The sequence below is a fragment of the Colias croceus genome, chromosome 10, assembly GCF_905220415.1.
Source record: "Colias croceus chromosome 10, ilColCroc2.1".
NCBI classification, from domain to species: domain Eukaryota; kingdom Metazoa; phylum Arthropoda; class Insecta; order Lepidoptera; family Pieridae; genus Colias; species Colias croceus.
The window spans coordinates 10,871,817-10,893,792 of record NC_059546.1 but is presented as its reverse complement, the minus strand read 5'-3'; the positions used below and the strand labels follow the sequence as shown (position 1 = coordinate 10,893,792).

General features: G+C 31.0%; 1 protein-coding gene across 1 annotated transcript in view; it reads right to left on the bottom strand.

Annotated features, from left to right (window-relative positions):
* The window catches only part of LOC123694864 (neuropeptide SIFamide receptor-like), an 88,456-nt gene that overhangs the window by 35,965 nt on the left and 30,515 nt on the right, over positions 1–21,976 (bottom strand). Inside the window, exon 2 of the mRNA XM_045640461.1 lies at positions 7,450–7,549. Coding sequence (XP_045496417.1) covers positions 7,450–7,549 — 100 coding nt within the window. The remainder of the gene's footprint in view (positions 1–7,449; positions 7,550–21,976) is intronic.

Sequence of the window (21,976 nt, the reverse complement as noted above, 5' to 3'; positions counted from 1 at the left end):
CATAAAACACATTTGTAAATGAAAATCACAACACACAGTAAAGCACTCATAAAAGCTTCAGTTTAATTGCGAACGTGATGCGAATAGTGTTCGACAAACAACCGGCGACACTGTCGAATTATAATTAAACTGCTCGTTTGTATAGAAAGCGATACTATTGCTAATCTATACTAATATAATATAAGCTGAAGAGTTTGTTTGTTTGAATGCGCTAATCTCAGGAGCTGCTGATCCGATTCGAAAAATTATTTCGGTGTTAAATAGCCCACTTATCGAGGAAGGCTATAAGCTAGGTATATATCATCACGCTAAGAACAATATTATAAAGGGGCTAGTATAGTATTATATCCGCCTGTCTATAAAACATAATTTTAAAAGATCTCTACTATTGAGTTTCTTGTTGTTTCTTCTCCCTAGAAACTGCTTTCCCAATCAGTGGTAAAGGGTAAAACTACATATAATGTTAGGATTTTTCAAGAGTGCTTAAGAATAAGTCTAATTGACTATGAGTTTGTTTGTAATATAATATAATAACACCGTAACTGCTCATCATGAAATCATCGCAAATCTATTTGAAAATTGATAATTATTATAAAATATTTTATTTACGTGCATTGATATTGTATTTTGATGTCTACAATATTATGTAACAGAAATATCATTCACTGAAACCTGCAAAGCGATCGTTCCACGAATTCAATTTAAAACGTTATTTGCTATCTCTGGACTTCCAAGAAATTCTATTACCACTTCCTACGAATATTGTAATAGCAAAATTGTGTTTGTGTATAAGTGAAGATTGTAACTCTGTATAATGGGTATCTTTAACTAGCTGTGCCCCGCGGTTTTACCCGCCTCACCAAATATCGCAAGCCTTCCTCGATAAATGGGCTATTTAACAATCAAATAAATTTCCAAATCGGGACCGTAGTTCTTAAGAATAGCACTTTCAACCAAACAAACTATTCGTTTTTACATTTTAAGTAAAGATAACATCGTTTATAGCATCGCATCTACTGGTTGTGTTTCCTTATTAAATTCAAAATATATTTTCAAAGCTAAGGGGTTAACGATCTCAAATATTAGCTGTTTATGTTATACAGTATATTCCTTAAGACCGTGTAACCTTTATAGTTGTTTACCAGATTTAGACCCACATAATCTTTTGCGTTGTTAAGAGTAGGTACTTATTAATTTATTCTAATTTAATTCAGTTTTGAAAAAAAAAATATAGTTTAGGTAAAGGTTATTTCAAAAAATTTTATATTATTCATAGATCATAATGAATCCTCATATTATAGGTATTATCTTGTATTATTTAAGATGGAAATAAAAATTGCAGTTTGATAGGAACAAAACATATGTATTGATACGGAAATTAAAATAAAACATAAATTTAAAATAAAAAACATTTATTGAAAAAATTAAAAACGCAAAGTACAAACACAAAATGTAAAAACATGAGATAAAACCACTATAATTGTAACATAAAAATAAAACTTAAAACTAAACAAAAAATTAATAGCTAGATAATACTATAATATTATTTACAAAATTAATAAACATTTCCCAAAATATAATAACAATAATCTTAAAGTTTTGAATACCTATAATTCCCCATAAAAGATAACAATATTTTACAATCCCTTTTTCCATGTAATGCAAACAATAAGACATTTTAATTTTTAATCTTGACCCTTTATGACCCTATCATAAAACAACAAGACTTAATGAGCCGCTCCAGGAAGACTATTTATTATAATATAGGCTCATTATGTAATTATTTAGTTAGAAAAGAGGATTAAGAATATTGCGGGTAATTTAAAACAATGGTGCAGGTAATATGATGACTCATTTCAAACCAAATAAAAGTAGCCAAATAAGCCATGACCAGTTAGTAATGTTGTAACCGTTGAACGGAGCAGACGTGTGCAGTTAGTGACGTGATAAAAGTGCTTTGTCGAGAAAACTAGTATTAGGAATAATTAATACTAGACTCCGTAATGCAAAAAAGAGTGGAATTTACAAAAGACTTTATTTCCATAACGTAGTCAAAAGAAGAATAATAACGGAAAGTGATCTGTGTGGTGAAGGTGAAGAACCACTAAGTCCAAATATTATTCTCATGAACATACTAGAGCAGCCATGGAAGATATATCCCAAAGAAATCACATAATTGAAAAATTACTAATAGTCAACTGTGAAAAACTCCTGCTAAAAACAACAAAGTTTCTCGATGCCTCTTTCTTAGAACACAAGTTGTACATGTTAAACTGAATAAGACGAAGAGAAGTGGCAAACATCTTAAAAAATAATATCGACGGACCAAATCAATATAATAGAAAAATTACTAATAGTCAACCGTGAAGAACAACTCCCAAAAAAAGCAAATTTTCTAGATGAATGTACTAGAAGTTGAACTAGAAAAGAGTGGCAAAAAAATAAGTGGCGTCACAAAAAGTGAAAAGCTTGAGATCAAGTGGATTATAATTGAAAAATTACTAATAGTCAACCGTGTAAAACATGCTCCAAAAACAGTCAATCAGACGTATTTCTTTTTAAAGATCATCATGATTACGATTTATCAATAGCTAAATAATCGTTTGAAATAACTTGGATATATCTATACAAGTAAACAGCGATCCCTGAGGCCTGAAGAAGTTTTGCTCTGAGTTGCATGTAGTTGAAAAAATACTAAAAGTCAACCGTGAAGAACATCTTCCAGAACAAAATGTCTTCGATGCGCCTCTTGTTTCGTTAACAACAAACTTATAGAGATGAAACGAGGAAAAAGGAAAACATCTCTAATAGTATAAAGAAGATATTATAACGAATTTAAAACAGCAAATTTTCTAAATGCCTCTATGGATATCTCTGGAAGCAACAAGGTACCTACTAAAAATGAACTAGAAAAGAGTGGCAAACGTTACACGAAGTATTTTAAAAGCTGGAGATTAAGTGGAATATAATTGAAAAATTCCAACCGTGTAAAACATACTCCAAAACAGACGACGATCTAAATCTTGATGATAATTATTGTCATTCGTTATCTATTCAAGTTTACAGATATCTCTGAAAATAATCTATATTTGAAGTATTGTTTTGTTGCATGTAATTGAAAAATTACTAATAGTCAACCGTGAAAAACTTTTTCTACAAAGAGGAAATAATGGAGATATAAAAATGAAATTAAATGAAATGATGAAATTAAATTTATGGGCCGAAAAATTAAAATGACTGAAAATATTTCAAGAATCAACAGTCAATAAAATTTTTGAAAATTATTTTGAATTAAGTTCGTGATAATTGAAAAGTTACCAATTGTCAGTCACCAAAAACTTCCTTCAGAAAAGCTGTAATGTCTTTGAAAACAATAATAATTGGAAGTATTATTTTTATTTCGACGGCGTGTAATTGGAAAATTACTAATAGTCAATCGTGTAAAACAACTGCAAAAAACAGTACCATGATCCACACGTTGGTTATTACATAAAAAGCAAACATAAATTACCTCAATTCTTATTTGGCAAGATTATTGCAGCAATTGAAAAATTACTAATAGTCAACCGTGAAAAACATTTCTAGGAAGTCTTCAAAATGCTCTTCCGAAAACACTGCTAATGGCGCTTGAAGACAGAACAAGAAATTTTCGGATAAAGAAACGTTTATACAAATGTCTATTCTCTATATAAACGACATACATAATGTTTAGAGAAGCATGATGGATAACTCCGAGAATTGAAAAATTACTAATAGTCAACCGTGAGAAACATTTCCTTCTTATTCCCAACAAAAGTTAATGTAATAGGTAGTAATTAATGTTAATATATTATCATGTAGGTGGATTAAGTTATTTTGTATATAATTGTGAAATAAATTTTGAAAATACGTTCCAGTTTAATTTCAATAAATTGTTGAAATTCAATTTTATAGTACCCACCTATACTTCATTCCCTGAATGTTACATTTAATATTTATGTATTACATTTGCTTATTCCAGAAATAAAGCATGTTCGCGTGTATACATATAATTACATTATTACGTAATGTACATAATACATATACCTACATCCGAATATGCTAATTTAGCGCAAACATTCTAAAATCGTGAAAAACGTGAAAACAAACCAAAGAAAGTATACAGACGAAAGGGAAACACATTTCAAAAACTAATGCAGATCAATTAAATGCCCTGAATTATACAAAAAATCTAATAACCACTTTCAATAGCATACCACTATCACGATAAATACCGAAAAATTTCCTTTTTGTAAGAAAACAAGTAACCACTATTCAGATTTAGACATAATTATAATTATTACTAGACCGAGAAAATACGTACAAGAACCAACTCCGTATTTATACACGGATTTGTCCACAAAGGAAAGCTTCTTTCGGTCAACGTCTATAGCAATTAATCCCTCAAACAAACTATCCAGACAGATTACACAAGTACAACTTCATTAACTAAGTTATTTCTCCTAGAAACGATTTTAGATTTGTCTGTACTACTGGAATAAATGGCAGCTAATACATCGAAAACAAAAGTCATATATTTTATAATAGGTGGAACTGCGAGATGAAACTCCCAAAAATCACATTTATCTTTCCTGAAGAATTCAAGAGGTTTAAAGATTTGAACAAATTGAATACTGCAACATTCATAGCATTCGATGAATAAACGCAACATTGTTGTATCATCTCCTTCAATGAAAGAATAAACATCACGTTGTATCTATACTAATATTATAAAGCTGAAGAGTTTGTTTGTTTGTTTGAACGCGCTAATCTCGGGAACTACTGGACCGATTTGAAAATTCTTTCGGTGTTAGATAGCTCATTTATCGAGGGAGGCTATAGAGTATATATAATTGCGCTACGACCGACAGGAGTGTAGCCACGGAGGTGAAACCGCGCGGAGCAGCTAGTAAATAATAAAAACTAACGGACAAAGCATGACAAATTCTATTTCCTACCCCCACAAATAAAAATATTAAAAATATAATATCCACGTTTATTCTCGTTCAAAATGAATGAAAAATCACTCCTGAATGGAAATCAGTTACCATTGATAAGCGCTTGTTCTAATAAGAAACCTGTATGTGGTACTATTATATTATATTCTGTGCCTGTACGAACATTGATACTCCAACAATATTGACTCACGTTGTTTTGAACCGAAATGCAGCAGTATTTCCGATGAGATTAATTCACATCACGTGGGAAAATAGTGAATTCTCGGGTGCTTATTAAGGTCCAATATTTGAGCGGCAGCGGGATTTCATTGGTTTGAAATTTTCCAGAAATAAATAGCTGTTCTGAATACATGGGTCTGAAATGACTGAAAACGGCAGTGTAGATTCAAATGAACGATACAATGCTTTATTTGAACACAAACAGACTCCCAAATCTGTTCTTTTTATGTAGATGTTATAGATATATTATGTAAATCATGATGTATCGCTAATAAACACAATAAACCTTTTACAGATATCTGAATCCCATAAAAAAATATTGAATCGTCCATCTCCCATAAAATGATTACTTATCTGTAAACAAAACGATCAAATGAAACCCACTATGTAACAAAATCTATGTAAACAGGGAAACCAAACAAAACACAATAAAACAATTTGTTGGTATATATTCTGTTCGTATACATAATGAGACCTTGTATAATAAGCGGCTCCCAATCATCTTCCTTCTTACGCAAATTTCACTGCATTGATAAATTTTCGGCACGCAAGGTCATCGATGGAATTTGGGACATAATGCTCATTATAATACGGGCCAGGTCAAGGTGGGGACGAAGTATGGGACCAACTTGAAGACAGGTACAAATTGGGCTCAAAAATTTGGTAAAAGTTTGATAAGTTCGCTGTAATGACGCGCACGTTTTTGGAAGTCGAGATAAGCCGCCGTCATTTTAAATAATACAAGATTGACATTTAAATTGTTTTTGTTTTAATTTTTAAAGACAATGGTGTAGATTAAATTTGCTTTAAAATTATATACCTACAATTAAAGTTAAAGCACTGTAGCGAGTTTTGAAAATATATCTCCAAATACCTTTACATTAGTTCTGTCAAAACACTCTCATAATTTGCTCATTAGTTTGTAAATGGTAACTTATGTTCCCTAGAATATATTAAATTATGCTTACACTGAAAACTATATTCACATACTCACTCAGTCGCTGAGAAGGCCATATTCTCCTATCATATATACAGAAATAGACATTTTCCCAAAATAATAGGGAAAGAAGTATTGCTACAATTTGGGCACATTTCCAAACTCCTTGGATTTTCCATATGACCTTATACGTAATGATCGACTCAGCATACGATATAAGTGTATTAAGAACTATCAGGATAATAATAAACAAGTTAGTTTAGAGGTATTTGAAATAGTTAATGAATTAATAAAAATAATTTATAGCTTAATACACAAAACACACTACATAATATTACCAATAGATAATTATTTGAAAAAAAAATGTAAATTATATGTGTAAGGAACGCTGGTTAAAAATTTTGACTTTTTTGTCGAGGTATCTTGTTCGATGGATAGGGCAGAATTTTACAGAATTCACTCAATTCTTCACTAAAATAAGAAAATTAAATATTAGAAATCATGGAAAATATTTGTCTGATCAAGTGATCAGCTACCAAAAGTAAAAAATAAAATCGTAATTGCAATAGCTCTAGTATCCTATTTCTTTCATATTGTATAAAATTCTGTAACGATGTTGCAAAAGTGTTACAAAAAATGCTAATTATGTACCATGGTTTCTGCTAACTTGTCGCGCCAGAGGGCGCTGCCAGAACATCCCCATTAAAGTGTTAAGTTCATGGGAACAGTCGCGGGACACAAATATTTGGGTCATGTTTGTTGTCTGAAAGGGTCGCTACACTTTCCGTGCAATTGCCTCTGGTATTTATTGCCCTGTATGGACCATTGTGCTGAAATTAAAACGAATGTATGGCGTCTATTATTTGCTGAGTTACTGTCCTCTTTGGCAAAACGTGTGAAAGGTTATGTGGTCGTTGACGGAATTGAATTTTACTGATAAAAAAATGATAAATAGAAAAATAATTTTGGACGTAAAAAAAGAAAAAAAAAAGTTCCTACGTTAGCTGTGTAACTATTACATTTACGATATATGTTTCCTTCTCTTCTTTATGAAAGAAGTTTGATGAGCTTCTAGTTATTTTCTCGACTCATATTTGAATCTGCAAGGTAAAACGTAGTTATACAATTAACGACTTATCATTAACAAACAATATAGCCTCATGATTGCAAAATTTATAAGGCGAACACAGCATCTATTAAAATTCATTTAAAATCAAAATATGTTTACGTATCAATACTTTTTACTTATTTATGGACTTGAAAAAGGTGAATAAAGATTATCTATTCTTATATTAAGTTTAATATCAATAATCTTACCTGTCAAGTGATACTGCAACAAGACTGTATACCGAAGCCGCCACGGACAGACCTTGGACGTAGGGCACTGTCTTGCACATCAGCCAGCCGAGCACCCACGCTGTAAGGAAAAGAAAATGGTTAATAATTATAGTATTATATTAATATGATATACATTTAAAAAAGCTTTAATTCAATGCGACATCACCTTCTAACACTAAAGTGTTAGTCACTATAGTGACTATAGTCAGAAGTAGTAAACATTAGTCAGAAATAGTCGTTTGAAACAGTTGTATCAACTATTTTCTAAATGACTAAAAGGTAATATAGATAGATTAATTCAAAGAGCTTATGATAATAATTAATTTTGTGTAACACTTTAAAAAAGCTTTAAACTCAACCCTTAAAATAAGAGGTAATATTCAAGTAAACAGACCGACCCGCCAACCATTTCTGAGCATCCCGAAATTTCCAAGTACCCTCTAAATTATGAAAGGCTCAAATGAAATCCTGCATACAACCTTGAGTTAGGCTGCAAGGCATCAACAGGTAGAAGGAGGTCAACAAATCAATATGTGTATAACTGGGTCAGGACAGTGTACCTATGACCCCTGGCCCTCTCGCTCTAGCACACGGCTGCACCCATAAGCCCGTCCCGCTCTGTGGCCTTGTAACATTACAATACAGAAGTAAATGACAAGGTGCAATTAAATATACATTTTCCGGCTTTCGTCTTAAGGTCTTTTATTATTTTTCGGATTGGTTTTTACAATTTTCATCTTTACGTTTAGACTCTAAACTTTAGAGGAAGTCGATTGATTGTATTGTGTACGGAAGAATTGTTTAATTTTCGGAAATATAAATAATTTTGTTTTGAATTATATTTCGGTGTAATTTTTTTTTTAAGAGATTCCAGAAACGAGATAAAAATAAACTGTAATTTCTTTTTATTATAAAGAATTTTCGACTACGTTTTAAATTTACGGCTTGGTAAAACGGTGAAATTAATAAATCTATTAGAACTCAAATAACCGCGCAAATCTGCAGAGCACCACAGTATAAAAACGGATTAAGAAAGTTCAACCAAACCCAACGTATCAGCTCTTAAGGGCTTAGTATATTGAATATTAAAATATGCATCTAGGTCATCCCGAAGACTTGTGTCAGCGGGAACAGTGAAATTATAAGGCAATTTGGATCTAGCTTTTGGTAATTTATACTGCATTGTCAACGATTTTGTAACTATAGTACCTACCATGTATTTTTTTACCTGAATAAAGAGATAGATATAAGTACTTAGCTGGGCTACTTTTTACCGCGGCGCGGCGTGCTAATACAGAACGTACCTAATCCTACTAGTATTATACATAAATGCGAAAGTTTGTGAGGATGTGTGTGTGTGTGTGTGTGTTTGTTACTCTTTCACGCAGATACTACTGAACCGATTACAATGAAATTTTGCACACTTATAGAAGGTAACTTGGATTAACACATAGGATAAGTTTCATCACGGAAATCCCATGGGAACGGGAACTCTGCGTGTTTTTCTTTCAAAACGCGGGTGAAGCCGCAGGCGGAAAGCTAGTATTATTAATTATTATAATATACTTGACATTTAAAATAATAGTGCTTTGAATGTTTTTTGCAAAGGTTGTCTTTGGAATCAAATATCAACAATATAACAGGTAAGTAGATATTATTATGCCTCGCAAGATGAAGAAAGCGAAAGATATTCGCACTAGGTCTAGGTAGGTACCTACCTACCTCCGCGGACGCGGTTCTACCGAATACCCGCGACCCCGTCAATAAAGCGGCACGGCGCGCGGCGGAACACAGTGGAGTTTAGTCGGTAGGTCCCTGCACTCAGCAGGGTGAGTCCGACATAACCCAGGGCTCTTTCCCCGAGTGCCCTGGGTATGCCTAAATGCATTCTCCACTATAAAAAATAAAAAAAGGTAGGTACCTACCCATATGAAATCGGGAATCGTGAAAGCGGTGTGCTGCTGCCATGCTTTCCACTGTAATAGTGTACCCAGGAGTAGTATAACAAATAGGGTATGGGTAATTGTAAACAGCAAAGATTTGATTGTATATTTCTTTGAAATGAATATTTTTCGAAACTATACTGGACTGATTTGAAATTGAAATTCTTTCAAATTGATTTGAAATTGAAATTAACAAAAAGATGTGAAATTACTGAGTGGCATAGGCTTTTATATTTTACTTCGTTTTTGTCAACTCGGACAAAGCCGAGAGGAGCAGCTTGTCTACAAAATTACGATATGAGATGTAGAAGTTTGAGAAACACACAAACATTGAGAGGAAAGCCCTGAAGCGTTTGTAAGCTGTTTCCATTACGAGGTACAGTCGTGTACAAAGTTATTAATGTAACGTTGATATTAAGTACAGTCACAAGCATAATTTCAAATGTAATCTAATTTTATTCACATGTTTAATTTTTATAGCGACAAAATGTTTTAATTTAGAAGAATTGCCGGTAGATTTAGGATCGTTATTTTATTTCTTACTAGCTTACCACCCGCGGCTTCGCCCGCTTTGCTTAAAACCTATTAAATTATATACTAAAACATTCCTCTTGAAACACTCTATCTATTAAAAAAAAACTCATCAAAATCCGTTTCGTAGTTTTAAAGATTTAAGCATTCAAAGGGACATAGGGACAGAGAAAGCGACTTTGTTTTATACTAGGTATGTAGTGATTTTGATAACTAGTTTCCTTATGTCGTAATCTGTTTAGTACCATGATAAAATAGTTATTTATTATTCCAGGTTGTAATCTTATCTCGTAAATCTTCGTAATTTGGGAATGCAGAAATTACATATATGTACTAAAAAGTTTAAAAAGAATGAAAATAAAACCATTTTTTATAGTTGTATTTATTACATGGTATGAATAGCCATTTTTAAAATACGTCCGTAACTTAAATTCTTTTTTATCTGGTAGTCGCCGTTGTCAATATTGAAAATAATTAAAATTACACACAACATTTCTTCACGACTGTACGCCACTAACCTTTAGAAATTGTTTCCATCTTGTTTGGAAGCTCATTATTAAATATAAACAAATACGTGTTTATTTGTGTTAGTTCATGCTAATCTCCAGAAAGGATTACCTGCTCTTATTTAATGCTCATTTACTCAAGTCCAGAACAAATAAATATTACCTTCATCAATTAGGCAATTATCTGATTAAAACCACATGTACTTGCTTATATAACATCTGTTTATAGTATATTCTTAAAATTATTAAAAATATGTACTAAAAATGATTTTAGTACACTAAAATACAAAACCAAAATATTACAAAACTAGAGCATATAAATAGGTCAGTGTATTAGGTAATATTTATCACAGAGTATCATCCATCTCCCTACATCATTTACGTTAGCTTTCAGGAACACATATTTGCAAAACATATCCATTATTTAGACACATATCTTCCTATATATTTATGATTTATCTCCATATATGTATATGTAAAAGAAAATTTAGTTACACCACTTGAATGACAGGAAATGCCGATTTTAATGTTTTTGGTTTGTAGGATTTGTCTCCACTTGGCTAGGATAATTATAAAAAAAAATATTATAAAAAAACAAAATGGATGATGAAATTAAATGTTTAATTACTGTAAATGCGATTACGAAGTACAAGCAAGCAAATCCGAGGAATTAACTTAACTTAAGTAAACTAATTTAAATAGTAAAGAAATTCCATTAATCGCGCCTGTAAAAAAAGGAGTTTCCATTTACAATAGAATTATTTCATCAATATGCTGTGAAATAAACTGGTAAATTTATTACACATAAGCATAATCAAGAATGTATTAAGCCAAGAATAAGCAAGTTCACGAAATACCCATAATATAATTTATTTATTAAAATCCAATACATACTATAACTAATTTTGTCAAGAAACTTAGAATACAACTCGTGCTTATGAATAAAATTAGATTATTGTTTATAAACATGGTTATTATAAACATCTAAAATATTAAGAATTCATTAAAATATTTCTTCAGAAATACAACAAAACAGAATGAGAATAGAATAACAAAAACATTTTTGTTTATTCATTGTGAATAAACAGAATTGAAATAATAATAACTATTGTTATGACATTTAAGCTATTTAAAACTCGAACTACAAAGTACTAACACTAACTTATTATTAAGTTGGTATAGTATAGCGTGGTATTAGGTTGGTATACCTTATCTGAACCCAACGTTCCATAAAAGTGGTATTGTTTTTTTGGTGTAAGTTGCTGGCATTATATTTATTTTTACGGTAAACTCTTGACAATACATCTTTCAAATTCTTTTGAGACGAAAGTTCTGTTAACAGTTTCTCAAAATTTTATTAAGTAATACCTGCCTACTTTAATAAGTAATTTGAACGATTTGAAATTAATAACTTACATTAGTATTACAACAATATATTTAGTTGAATTTTTTAATTTAATAATAGAAGATTTTATTCCATATATTTTAAGTCTTTAACGTGAATGTCATAAACTAATTCATAGGTACACATTATCGAAAATGATACAAATACTATATATAAGAAGCTTGAACCAAATATCAACGCAAGAATCGCGAAGGCTGCTGAGAATTAATCTTCGCTTGACAGATGCCGGAGACTGCATTTGTCTTTTAACAGCGCGGATATATTGAATTCCTGATTTTAACACGCTTTATTGCAAAATCTCACATAATAACATTTTATTATGGGTCTTGCTTGTATTGGAATAAGTAAAAACGTTTTTTTTAGCAACCGCAACTATGAGATGAATTTAACAGACATTTTACAGTAATTACTTTTTTGTATATGAAAAAAATAATGACCAAAAAACTTACTTGAAATTGTATCTTCTAAGGTATCTTCAGTATTCTTTTGTAGATAACATTGTCTGTATTCTGTTACCTTATTTAAAGAGCAGATACCTACCTCATTGTTTTTGTAACGAATGTCACTTAGTAACTTACCCGTCTTAACAATATGTGTAAAATAAAACTGCTTCTCTTCATCATCAACGCTTAATTATTTTTTTCATAATTATGTTGTTTAGAGCTCAAATTAAATGTACTTACGTATACCACAAAACATGTAACTTTATGTCAATTTTATTAAAATGGAAATAATATTTTACGTATTTATCCATCGTTAACTTCTATGAATATAACAATTCACTTTAAATATAATAGACTCAACATTAACATCGCTAACGACAAGTTGAATAGAAATTGTTCAACGCTTGATATTCAAGTTCGTTGAAAGTGGGTAGATATAAACTAATTACATTATTATGGGTTCAGCGGATGCATATTGGCATGAAGAAAATTTTAGACATAATTGTCACAAATTTCTCTGCGACGGGAATTTAATAATTCAGTAGCGTGACTTTTCGGCTGAAAAACTAGAATATTCTAGTATTTAAGATTATTGCGTGTTTAAAAAAGATTAGGAAAGATGAAGCGAAAAATTTAAACGCCTGACGAGAAATAAAAGATTATCTGTATATCTGCGTATAAACTAATTGGCTAAAATCAATTAAGCTACTTAAACAAATAATAATACGTCGTTAAGAATTGTCATCTCTACTGAAAAAACGACTTATTTCAGTGTTAAAATTTATTCATAATCAATGTATTACAGGAAAAAATACATTACAAAATCCACTGCGTGGCAATTTTTTCGTATATTAACAAGTAGGTATTTTTATATAGTTAAATGTCTCACAAAAAAACAATAACGTATGGAACAAAATGTTATCTAATTGAACTATTATACTTGAGTTATTCATTCATATCACACCCACAAAGTCAAAGTTTTTGTCCAAGTCTCAATAACATGCTTTCCTTGGATGCAATTTTAAAGTTAAATGTATGTAATAAATAAGTTTGCAGACGACTTACGCGATAACCAGTCATATAAATGTCTGACTGTGTATAAATGCTGAAATCTTACTTTTGGACTCTAGGGGCTACTTGCCAGGGCCGCATTGGGCAAGGAAAATCATAGATGTCACGAGTTTCTAATGCCATGATGCATTTGAGACAAGTTGTCATGATCAAATAACACGTTGAATAACTATTGGTTAATCAATTTTGTGATTTCAGATCCACATCTCATAATATATAGGTAATGAAGAAATAGGAAGAATGAACGAAAAAATAACGACAGGAAAATCTATTACCTATAGAATATATAATTATTATGTAAAGAGTGTTATTGATTTACATACATTGACATCCTAGTTATGCATTGTTAGAAACTCTTCAGATCTGCAGCCATTCATTTCAAAGATTTACTAAATTAGGGCCTAAAAGCACTTGCTTACAATCCGGCCCTGGCCATCTTGTAATAATTTCCTCGAGGGATATGAAACGTGTGCATTACTCGTGTTTACACGTAACCCCCAGCGGGACACGGCTCTAATGCACTGATATTTGTAATTATATTAACCAATTGGTTGATTTGTTGTCTACAGCAGTGATTTCGAAATTGGCTCTTAAATAGATTGATTTCAGTGATTTTAATACAAATGTTTTTTTTTATAAGAACTGTACACATTGATTCCATTATTATTCCATTTTAAATCAGATATCATACTTTTAATTAGGGAAACCTCAACAAACTCGAGTGTAATAATTCTTATAATACCTATTCATTTCATTTAGTTTTATCAGTCAAACCTTCTAAAAATACTTCAACAAGTTATATAAAATGAGGGAATATATTTCTTATTTTTAAGAAAAATGTCTATATTTTATACAAAGTTATATTTATTCAATTACCAAAAAGATAACAGATAAGATTTTTATAACCTTAAAGCGTATTGAAGGTTGCAATTAGGGTTGGCAGCCGTTGCAAAACATTGACGTATTAGATTTTGAAATTATTTCTTGTAGCACAAATACTATTAACGTGAATTTATGAAATGAAATACAATTCACAACACTAATTAGATATTAACATTAATTTGATACATGCATCTGCTTTACGGTTGTTAAGCATATAAGTCAGTTTAATCTCTTTAGTTACAATGTTTTTATTGCTACTTTTTTATTTTCGATATAATAATAATAATAAAGCAAGAACTAAGACCAAAGAAATATTTTTTACTTTACAATGTAACAAAATACAAAAAAAAATATTAAAAGTAAAGTTGCCAGCCCTATCCAATATTATATTCAATAGGTAACGCAAATAGTAAGAAGTAACTTTGTATACGATAGTACAGTCTACAACATTTTGTGTTCACTCGAGTTAGAAAGATATGGAGAATGCATTTCATATTTATTTATATGCAACACTGAATAGTTATAGTCTATGCCACAGAATGCGACAACAGTTGATTTTTATTTTAATCCGCGACTATACATAGATAATGTTTTGATGTGGATTCGCAATGTTTTCTTGTGCTTTTACTTTGAGTTTGGTTTGGTGTTTTAAATATTATTAAACTCGTAAACTCAATATAACTACCTATATTATCCTGTTACATTAATACAAATTTTAAACTGATTTCGCAATCACTACATAGTTTAAAACAAAGTCGCTTTCTCTGTCCCTATTTCCCTATGTCCCTTTGTATGCTTAAATCTTTAAAACTACCAACGGATTTTGATGGGGTTTTTTTATAGATAGAGTGATTCAAGAAGAAGGTTTTAGTATATAATTTATTAGGTTTTAGACAAAGCGGGCGATGCCGCGGGCGGTAAGCTAGTATACCCATAATTTAGTTGTTAGGTAATCGAAGAATTGAGATGATTTTAAATAATAAATTATTTTTTTTTTAAATAAGTACATTCAAATTACTTAATTTTTAAATTAGAGATTTTTTCAAACGAGCGAAACATCAATAAGAAATGGAGTATTTTTTAAGACCTAGGCTTATTATCTTGATTATAAAGGGTGCGATGGGACAATCGACTTAGGCACTAATGGATTAAATTTTCCAGACAATTGAGCTAGAAATTACCAAGATGCTATAGCAGTTATCTTCATTGCCCACGCTTGTTTTTATTGTTTGACTTTTCAAGCCTAAAAAAAACAAAAACGTTTTTGAACTTATCTAAGTGAAAATCGATCTTGAAAAGTTTTTATATTTACTACATAGCAGAAGCGTGTAAAATATCATCAGAGTTGATTTAAAACTCGATTATTTTATTAAATCCGACTCACAACAACGAAAGCTATGAAAGTGCAGAACTACCTAGCTATTTCCTCATTTACTTTCGCAGTAACGTTATTAAAACATTGCGTTTATAATTAACTAGCGGTCCGCCCCGGCTTCGCCCGTGGTACATGTTTACGTTTTCTCTACATAAGAACCATCCTCGTACTTCAAGGAATATAATAAAAAAAGAATTATCGAAATCGGTTCAGCCGTTCTCGAGTTATGGAATTACAACGAAAAGTGGCATTGATTTTTATATATTAGAAGATTGCAAATCCTCTAATTTATAAACACATAGCCTTAACACAAAGAGATAATCTATTCCATAGCTATCAAATTAAAAGCAATACGCTTAAAAGCTACCCGAAATGTGAAGCAATTTTCTGTCAACCTACAACCAACCATAAGGCCCAAGGCCAACACACATCTTAATAAGATAGGTCGTCCTTGAAAGCAAATATGCACGGCTTGCCAGCCGTTCCCGGAATGGCTTACGGCGTTCCCGGGAAGGCTTACGGCGTTCCCGGGTAAATCGGAGTGGGTTAACGCAATCAGAGCCTCACGGAATGCCTTGTATGCTTCGCGCTGCAAATTAAGTGATATAGGATAGGATGATAGATATATTAATAGAAGATTCCTTGTATAGCAATGAATGACTATTATGCGTGCTGAGAATAGATGATTGTATTAAAGGATTTATTTCAGGCAATTGTCCCATATATGTATACCTTTAAATTTTTGTTCAGTAAATTAAAATCATTACAAGCTAGCTTCCCGCCTGCGGCTCCGCCCGCTTTGTATAAAACCTAATGAATTATATACTAAAACCTTCCTCTTGAATCACTCTATCTATTACAAAAAACTGCATCAAAATCCATTGCGTAGTTTTAAAGATTTAAGCAAACAAAGGGACATAGGGACAGAGAAAGCGACTTTGTTTTATACTATGTAGTGATAGTGATATAGCGGTCTGAATTTGACTGTATTTGTAATTAAAATTATTTTAATTGAATTCAGTTGTAGTAAGTAGGTATGTTTTTATTGAGTTTAAAATAGATTTGTCAAGGTTTTTCTTTTGAAAGAAGTAGTAATTAATTATTATTAATTAGGTCACAGGCAATTAAACTTGAGAACAAAGTTGTTGGCTTCTTCAATCTACATATTGGTATAACTAATAGTATAATAGCAAAACTTTGTTTTAAAATAAACTTGGTAGGTATAAACATTGTAAAACTAAAAAGTTAGACAATAACACAATGATTAAAAAAAATACATAATAAATATAATTTTATAGTTACCTACCTAGAATAACTATCTCAATAACACAATTCACAAATTGCGTAAAGTCAAATAAAACAGAGGTAAATAAATGGAACAATTACACTGAATTACAGAGCTTTGAACAACTGCCTTCATAGTAACGACACAGTAACACTTAAGGCCTTGTCAAACGTATACAAATAACTTTTTTACGTACATTATAAGTCCAAATTATAATCGCATTATATACAATATTAAAAAAGAGCGGTTGTGCCGATATGTATCAGAAGTGAAACTTCTTTGGTAAGATTCTAAGATACCAAAATCGTCGCCTTACTCCATGACGCGACGGCATTGCCATGTGTGCCATGAAACATTACACTCAACGCGCCTAAAGAAGTTTCACATAAAAAAGAATTGTTATAACTTATAACATTCAAGAAGTATATTCTCAATAATTGTAATTGTTAACATATATCTGTTTCGACAGCCTTAATACTATTTTTAGCAAGCATTTCGCATGAATGTAGTCATAATAAGGCACATATACTTGTACACAGCGGTTTTACGAGCCATAAAAGTGTAACGGGCTTTGTCATTCGTTCACGGCTTTTTCCTTGTCAATGAGTGATATTGATTTTATATAAACAGTTGAGAGGGTACCTTGCTAAAATAAGAATATGAATTTAGTCAGTTGTGTTAATCCTACCAATAATATTATAAATGCGAAAATTTGTGAGAATGGATGGATGTTCGTTACTCTTTCACGCAAATACTACTGAAGCCATTACAATGAAATTTGGTATATAGCTAGCTGAAGAACGACATAGGCTACTTTTTATCCCGGAAATCACACAGGAACGGGAACTACGCATAGTACATAATATAAAATAAAGTTTTAGGGAAATTATATAAAGACGAAAGTTTGTATGGATGTATGGACTATGGATGTTTGTTACTCTTTCACGTAAAAACTACTGAATTGATTACAATTAAATTTAGCACACATATAGAGGGTAACTTGGATTAACACATAGGATAGTTTTTATCCCGGAAATCCCACGGGAACGGGAACTATGCGGGTTTTCCTTTGCAAACGCGGGCGAAGCCGCGGGCGGAAATCTAGTAAGCAATATTTCAAGAAATACAGAATATTAATTGATAGGGTTGTTAGATTTTAACCTAAAAGCTTATTCTTGCATTCTTACTTCTATAATTGAATACTTATAATATAAACTTCTATAAATTGTTTCTTAAATAATGGTCGTACGAAACAATTACATCGTAAATTATATAAAGTTTTCATAATATAATATTTCTATCTTCAAATCTAATACTAAAACTCGAGTACCCTATGATTGGATGTCGAGAGTTCCGATTGTTGAGAAAAGCGCGGGAAATACTATCCAATTGTATGAAGTAATGATTTCTTTTATTCGATCAAAAGACAAGTTCTACAATACCTTTTTTTAAATTACAAGCGTAAGAAAACCTTAGATTTCAAGAAAGTTTTCAAATCTCCACATTGAGATATAAAAGATCTAATATTTTTATTGACATTATGTTTTATTAGTAGGTATTAAGAATAATTTAAAAAAATTTTGAAACATGTTACATTGTGATCATATTTCATCATAAATACTACAATTTATATACCTTTTTAATTAACATATACCTACTACAGGTTCAAAAAAACTTGCACTTGAACTCAATCCGTCGAAATCAAATAAATTTCCATATAATCATGAAACAGTTTCTAAGATTTATCTCAGTAATAGTTATAAAGATATTCTGAGAAATCTGAGCCTCGATACTCGAACAAAAAAGAAACAAACAATTTCAATCGATGTTCTTTATACAGCACTGTATTGTGAGCTCAAATATTAGATATATTTTGATATCGGAAATTAAATAAAGCAAATATTTATGTAGGTATTTTAAAGTAAGTAATCGATATTTAAATTTAATAGCGAAAATGCGATATTCAATCGTAACTATTGAATTATTATGAACTAGCTTCCGCCCACGACTTTGTACGTGTATCCCCGTTTTTCCCCGTTCCCGCAAGAATTTCGGGTAATCCTTTCTTAGGGGACGCCTACGTTATGATATCTACCTGCATGCAAAATTTCAGCCCGATACGTCCAGTGGTTTGGGCTGTGCGTTGATAGATCACTATATCAGTCACCTTTGAGTTTTATATAATATATAGATTGTAGGTAATTCGAAACACATCGTTTAAGTTCCAACTGTAAAATTGTGCATCAATGACTGTAACCATGGACCCAATAAATATTATATTCGTCCATGCTGTAACTCAATCGCTACAGACCAATTCAATAGTTTAGGATTTAATTTTTCACTGACTTTTAGATAGTCTGTTGTACCTACATATAGGCTATTACAAACAAAAATACTTATCCGTCTGGTTGACACCAATTCTATACAACACTAAAAACTTCATAATTCAGATTAATTTTCAGTTTGTGCATCCACTTAGAAACACTTGAGTCGCTTCGTATTTTACAAAAGGCATTGTGCAGTTCCAACATGGCATTGTCATCTCTAGATGTTGTCATTTCATTAATTAAACAAAACAATGCGTTCATAACATGTTTTTTAATAAAATAATCCTGTAGGAGTCGAACGTTGTAAACACACAGTGTTGTAAAGAATTCTTTGTCATTGCTGATTGAAACGATAATGAATTAAATGGTTGTTTATTTTTGAGGTTAACTTGTTTAAATAGGGGTTCAAGGATAGGTTTAAATTAATTTTTTGAAGTTTATGGAAACTATGCTATGTAGTAACAGTGAGAATGTTTCGAATTATCGGTCACATTATATGCAATTATATTGGCTCTGACATGACTTCTATATTTTGAAAAGATTGGCAAATTTAAAAAAGTACTTGACTGGCAATCTAGAAATAGAGGGTAGATAAAAGGTATGCGGGTACCGACATACAAATATTTGAGTCTTAGTTCAAAGAGGTAACAAAGAACTGAAAATTTATTGTTTTAAATTTGAATTAAAAATTCTGATGGCGCTGCTGATAAAGGATGTTGACCTACGTTTTTACACTTGATATTTTTCCGAAAAGAATTTATGTCTTTATTTTGACTGCATCTAGAAATTTAACACGTGAACGTCATGGGTTCAATGACCTATTGGATAAAACACGTTAATGATCCTTTACAACTTTATTTAAAACTAGCTGTGCCGCGCGGTTTCACCCGCATGGCTCCGCTCCTGTTGGTCTTAGCGTGATAATATACCTATAGCCTATATTACACGTGGATAATGTAGCTTTCGAATGGTGAAAGAATTTTTAAAATCGGTCCAGTAGTTTATGAGCCTAGATTCATTACAATCAAACAAACAAAGTTTTCCTCTTTATATTATTATAAGTGTAGATTATTTAAAATTGGGCGAAAAATTATTAAATTATTTTCTTGCAAAAAAATAATCAATGAATAAAATTGATCTGTTGATTATGTTTTATTACAAGTTGAATACAAGAAATGATTATAATATCATATTTTTATTTGATTCTTGGTTATGGTTTAAAAATATTATAGAGCAATAGAAAATACTTTAATTTCTACAATAGTCTATAACATCATATTATATACCATGAAAAAATAATAATTATTATCATATTATTAGCCGAGAAATTACAAATTTTATGATTCGACGATCACAGCTAATAAATTGCACATGAATAAATATTGTAGTCGTATAACGAGCTTTAAACATAATAGATATCTTCTCGTTTTCGACGATAAAATAACAAATGAAATAAAATCATAATTCAGGCTAGTTGTTGCGAATACAGAGTTGATAAATTATAGTAACAATGATTAAACGTCTGAGTCAAAATGTAATGTATCTTTTGAATTGTTTATACTATAGGCATAAGTATTTAGATAATAACTGAAATCAAAATTTAATTGCAAATTAAACGAATTTTCAATTCTTTTGCAAATTATCGAAAAGTTACATTTACAAAAACACGCTTTGCATTTTAACATATTACGCTAATTTATGACTGTAACCGTTTTAAACGTAATTGACGTAAGACATGAAGCTTTTTACCTTACTACCATTACCTTACCTTTTGTTTACCTTAAACGGTTTAGGGGCGCATTGATGCAATTGAAAAAATAAAATCGAAAAACGCACAGCTGTTTCCGATAAACATGTCAGCAAAAGAAAATTTTATAAAATTAATTTTGTATTGGAAACGATAAACGAAGGAGTTTACCTTATTTTATGAATCGACCTTAGAGTTTACTGCAAAGGGACGGATACGCTAAATGCTAAGTATGCTTGCAAAAAACGCTGTGGGTTCCGTAGAAATTATTTATTTCCGCATAATTCGTTCACGACTAAATGTCGGTTATTTTGAATATATTTATATAGGACACTGTTCTGAGTATTATGTTCTACACAAACAGATAATTATTGTCTTAAATATTTTAGGGTTCTGTACGTATTAAGGGGTCCATCAGATTGTTTACATATAGAGTGTTTCGTTAACTTATTCGTTAATATTATATTTTAACTGTAATTTGGTATTAACCTATATGTGTATCTTTGTAATGTTGTGAGTTAAGATAGATAAAAATAATGAGGATAGTGTTAAAACCACAACATTTAAGATTTCGAATAAAACTATTAAATTAAACCTTCAAAGATAACTTACCTATTAATCGTTTATATCGACATAACTTTACGACATACGTGTTTCAAAAATACTAAATCAAGGTTATACATAAAAGCGTTACTCACAACTTCAATATAAACAGTATTTCACTTCACAAATGTAACGACATAAAGGAACCCTAAAAGCTATAAGCAAGTATCCATAAAAAGCTTAAGCGCTTCACATTACGACCTCCGAAACCAAAGTGGGTCAAACGTCTAGATCGCACATACGAGCCAAGATAAATACTGGATTTGGTAATAAAATACAATATAGGCAACCCTACATGACATTGGGAAAATCACAATACTAACAATTTCATAAAAAACAACAATTCATAAACAGTTGTAAAAATTTACTTGAATTTTGAATTCAAGTA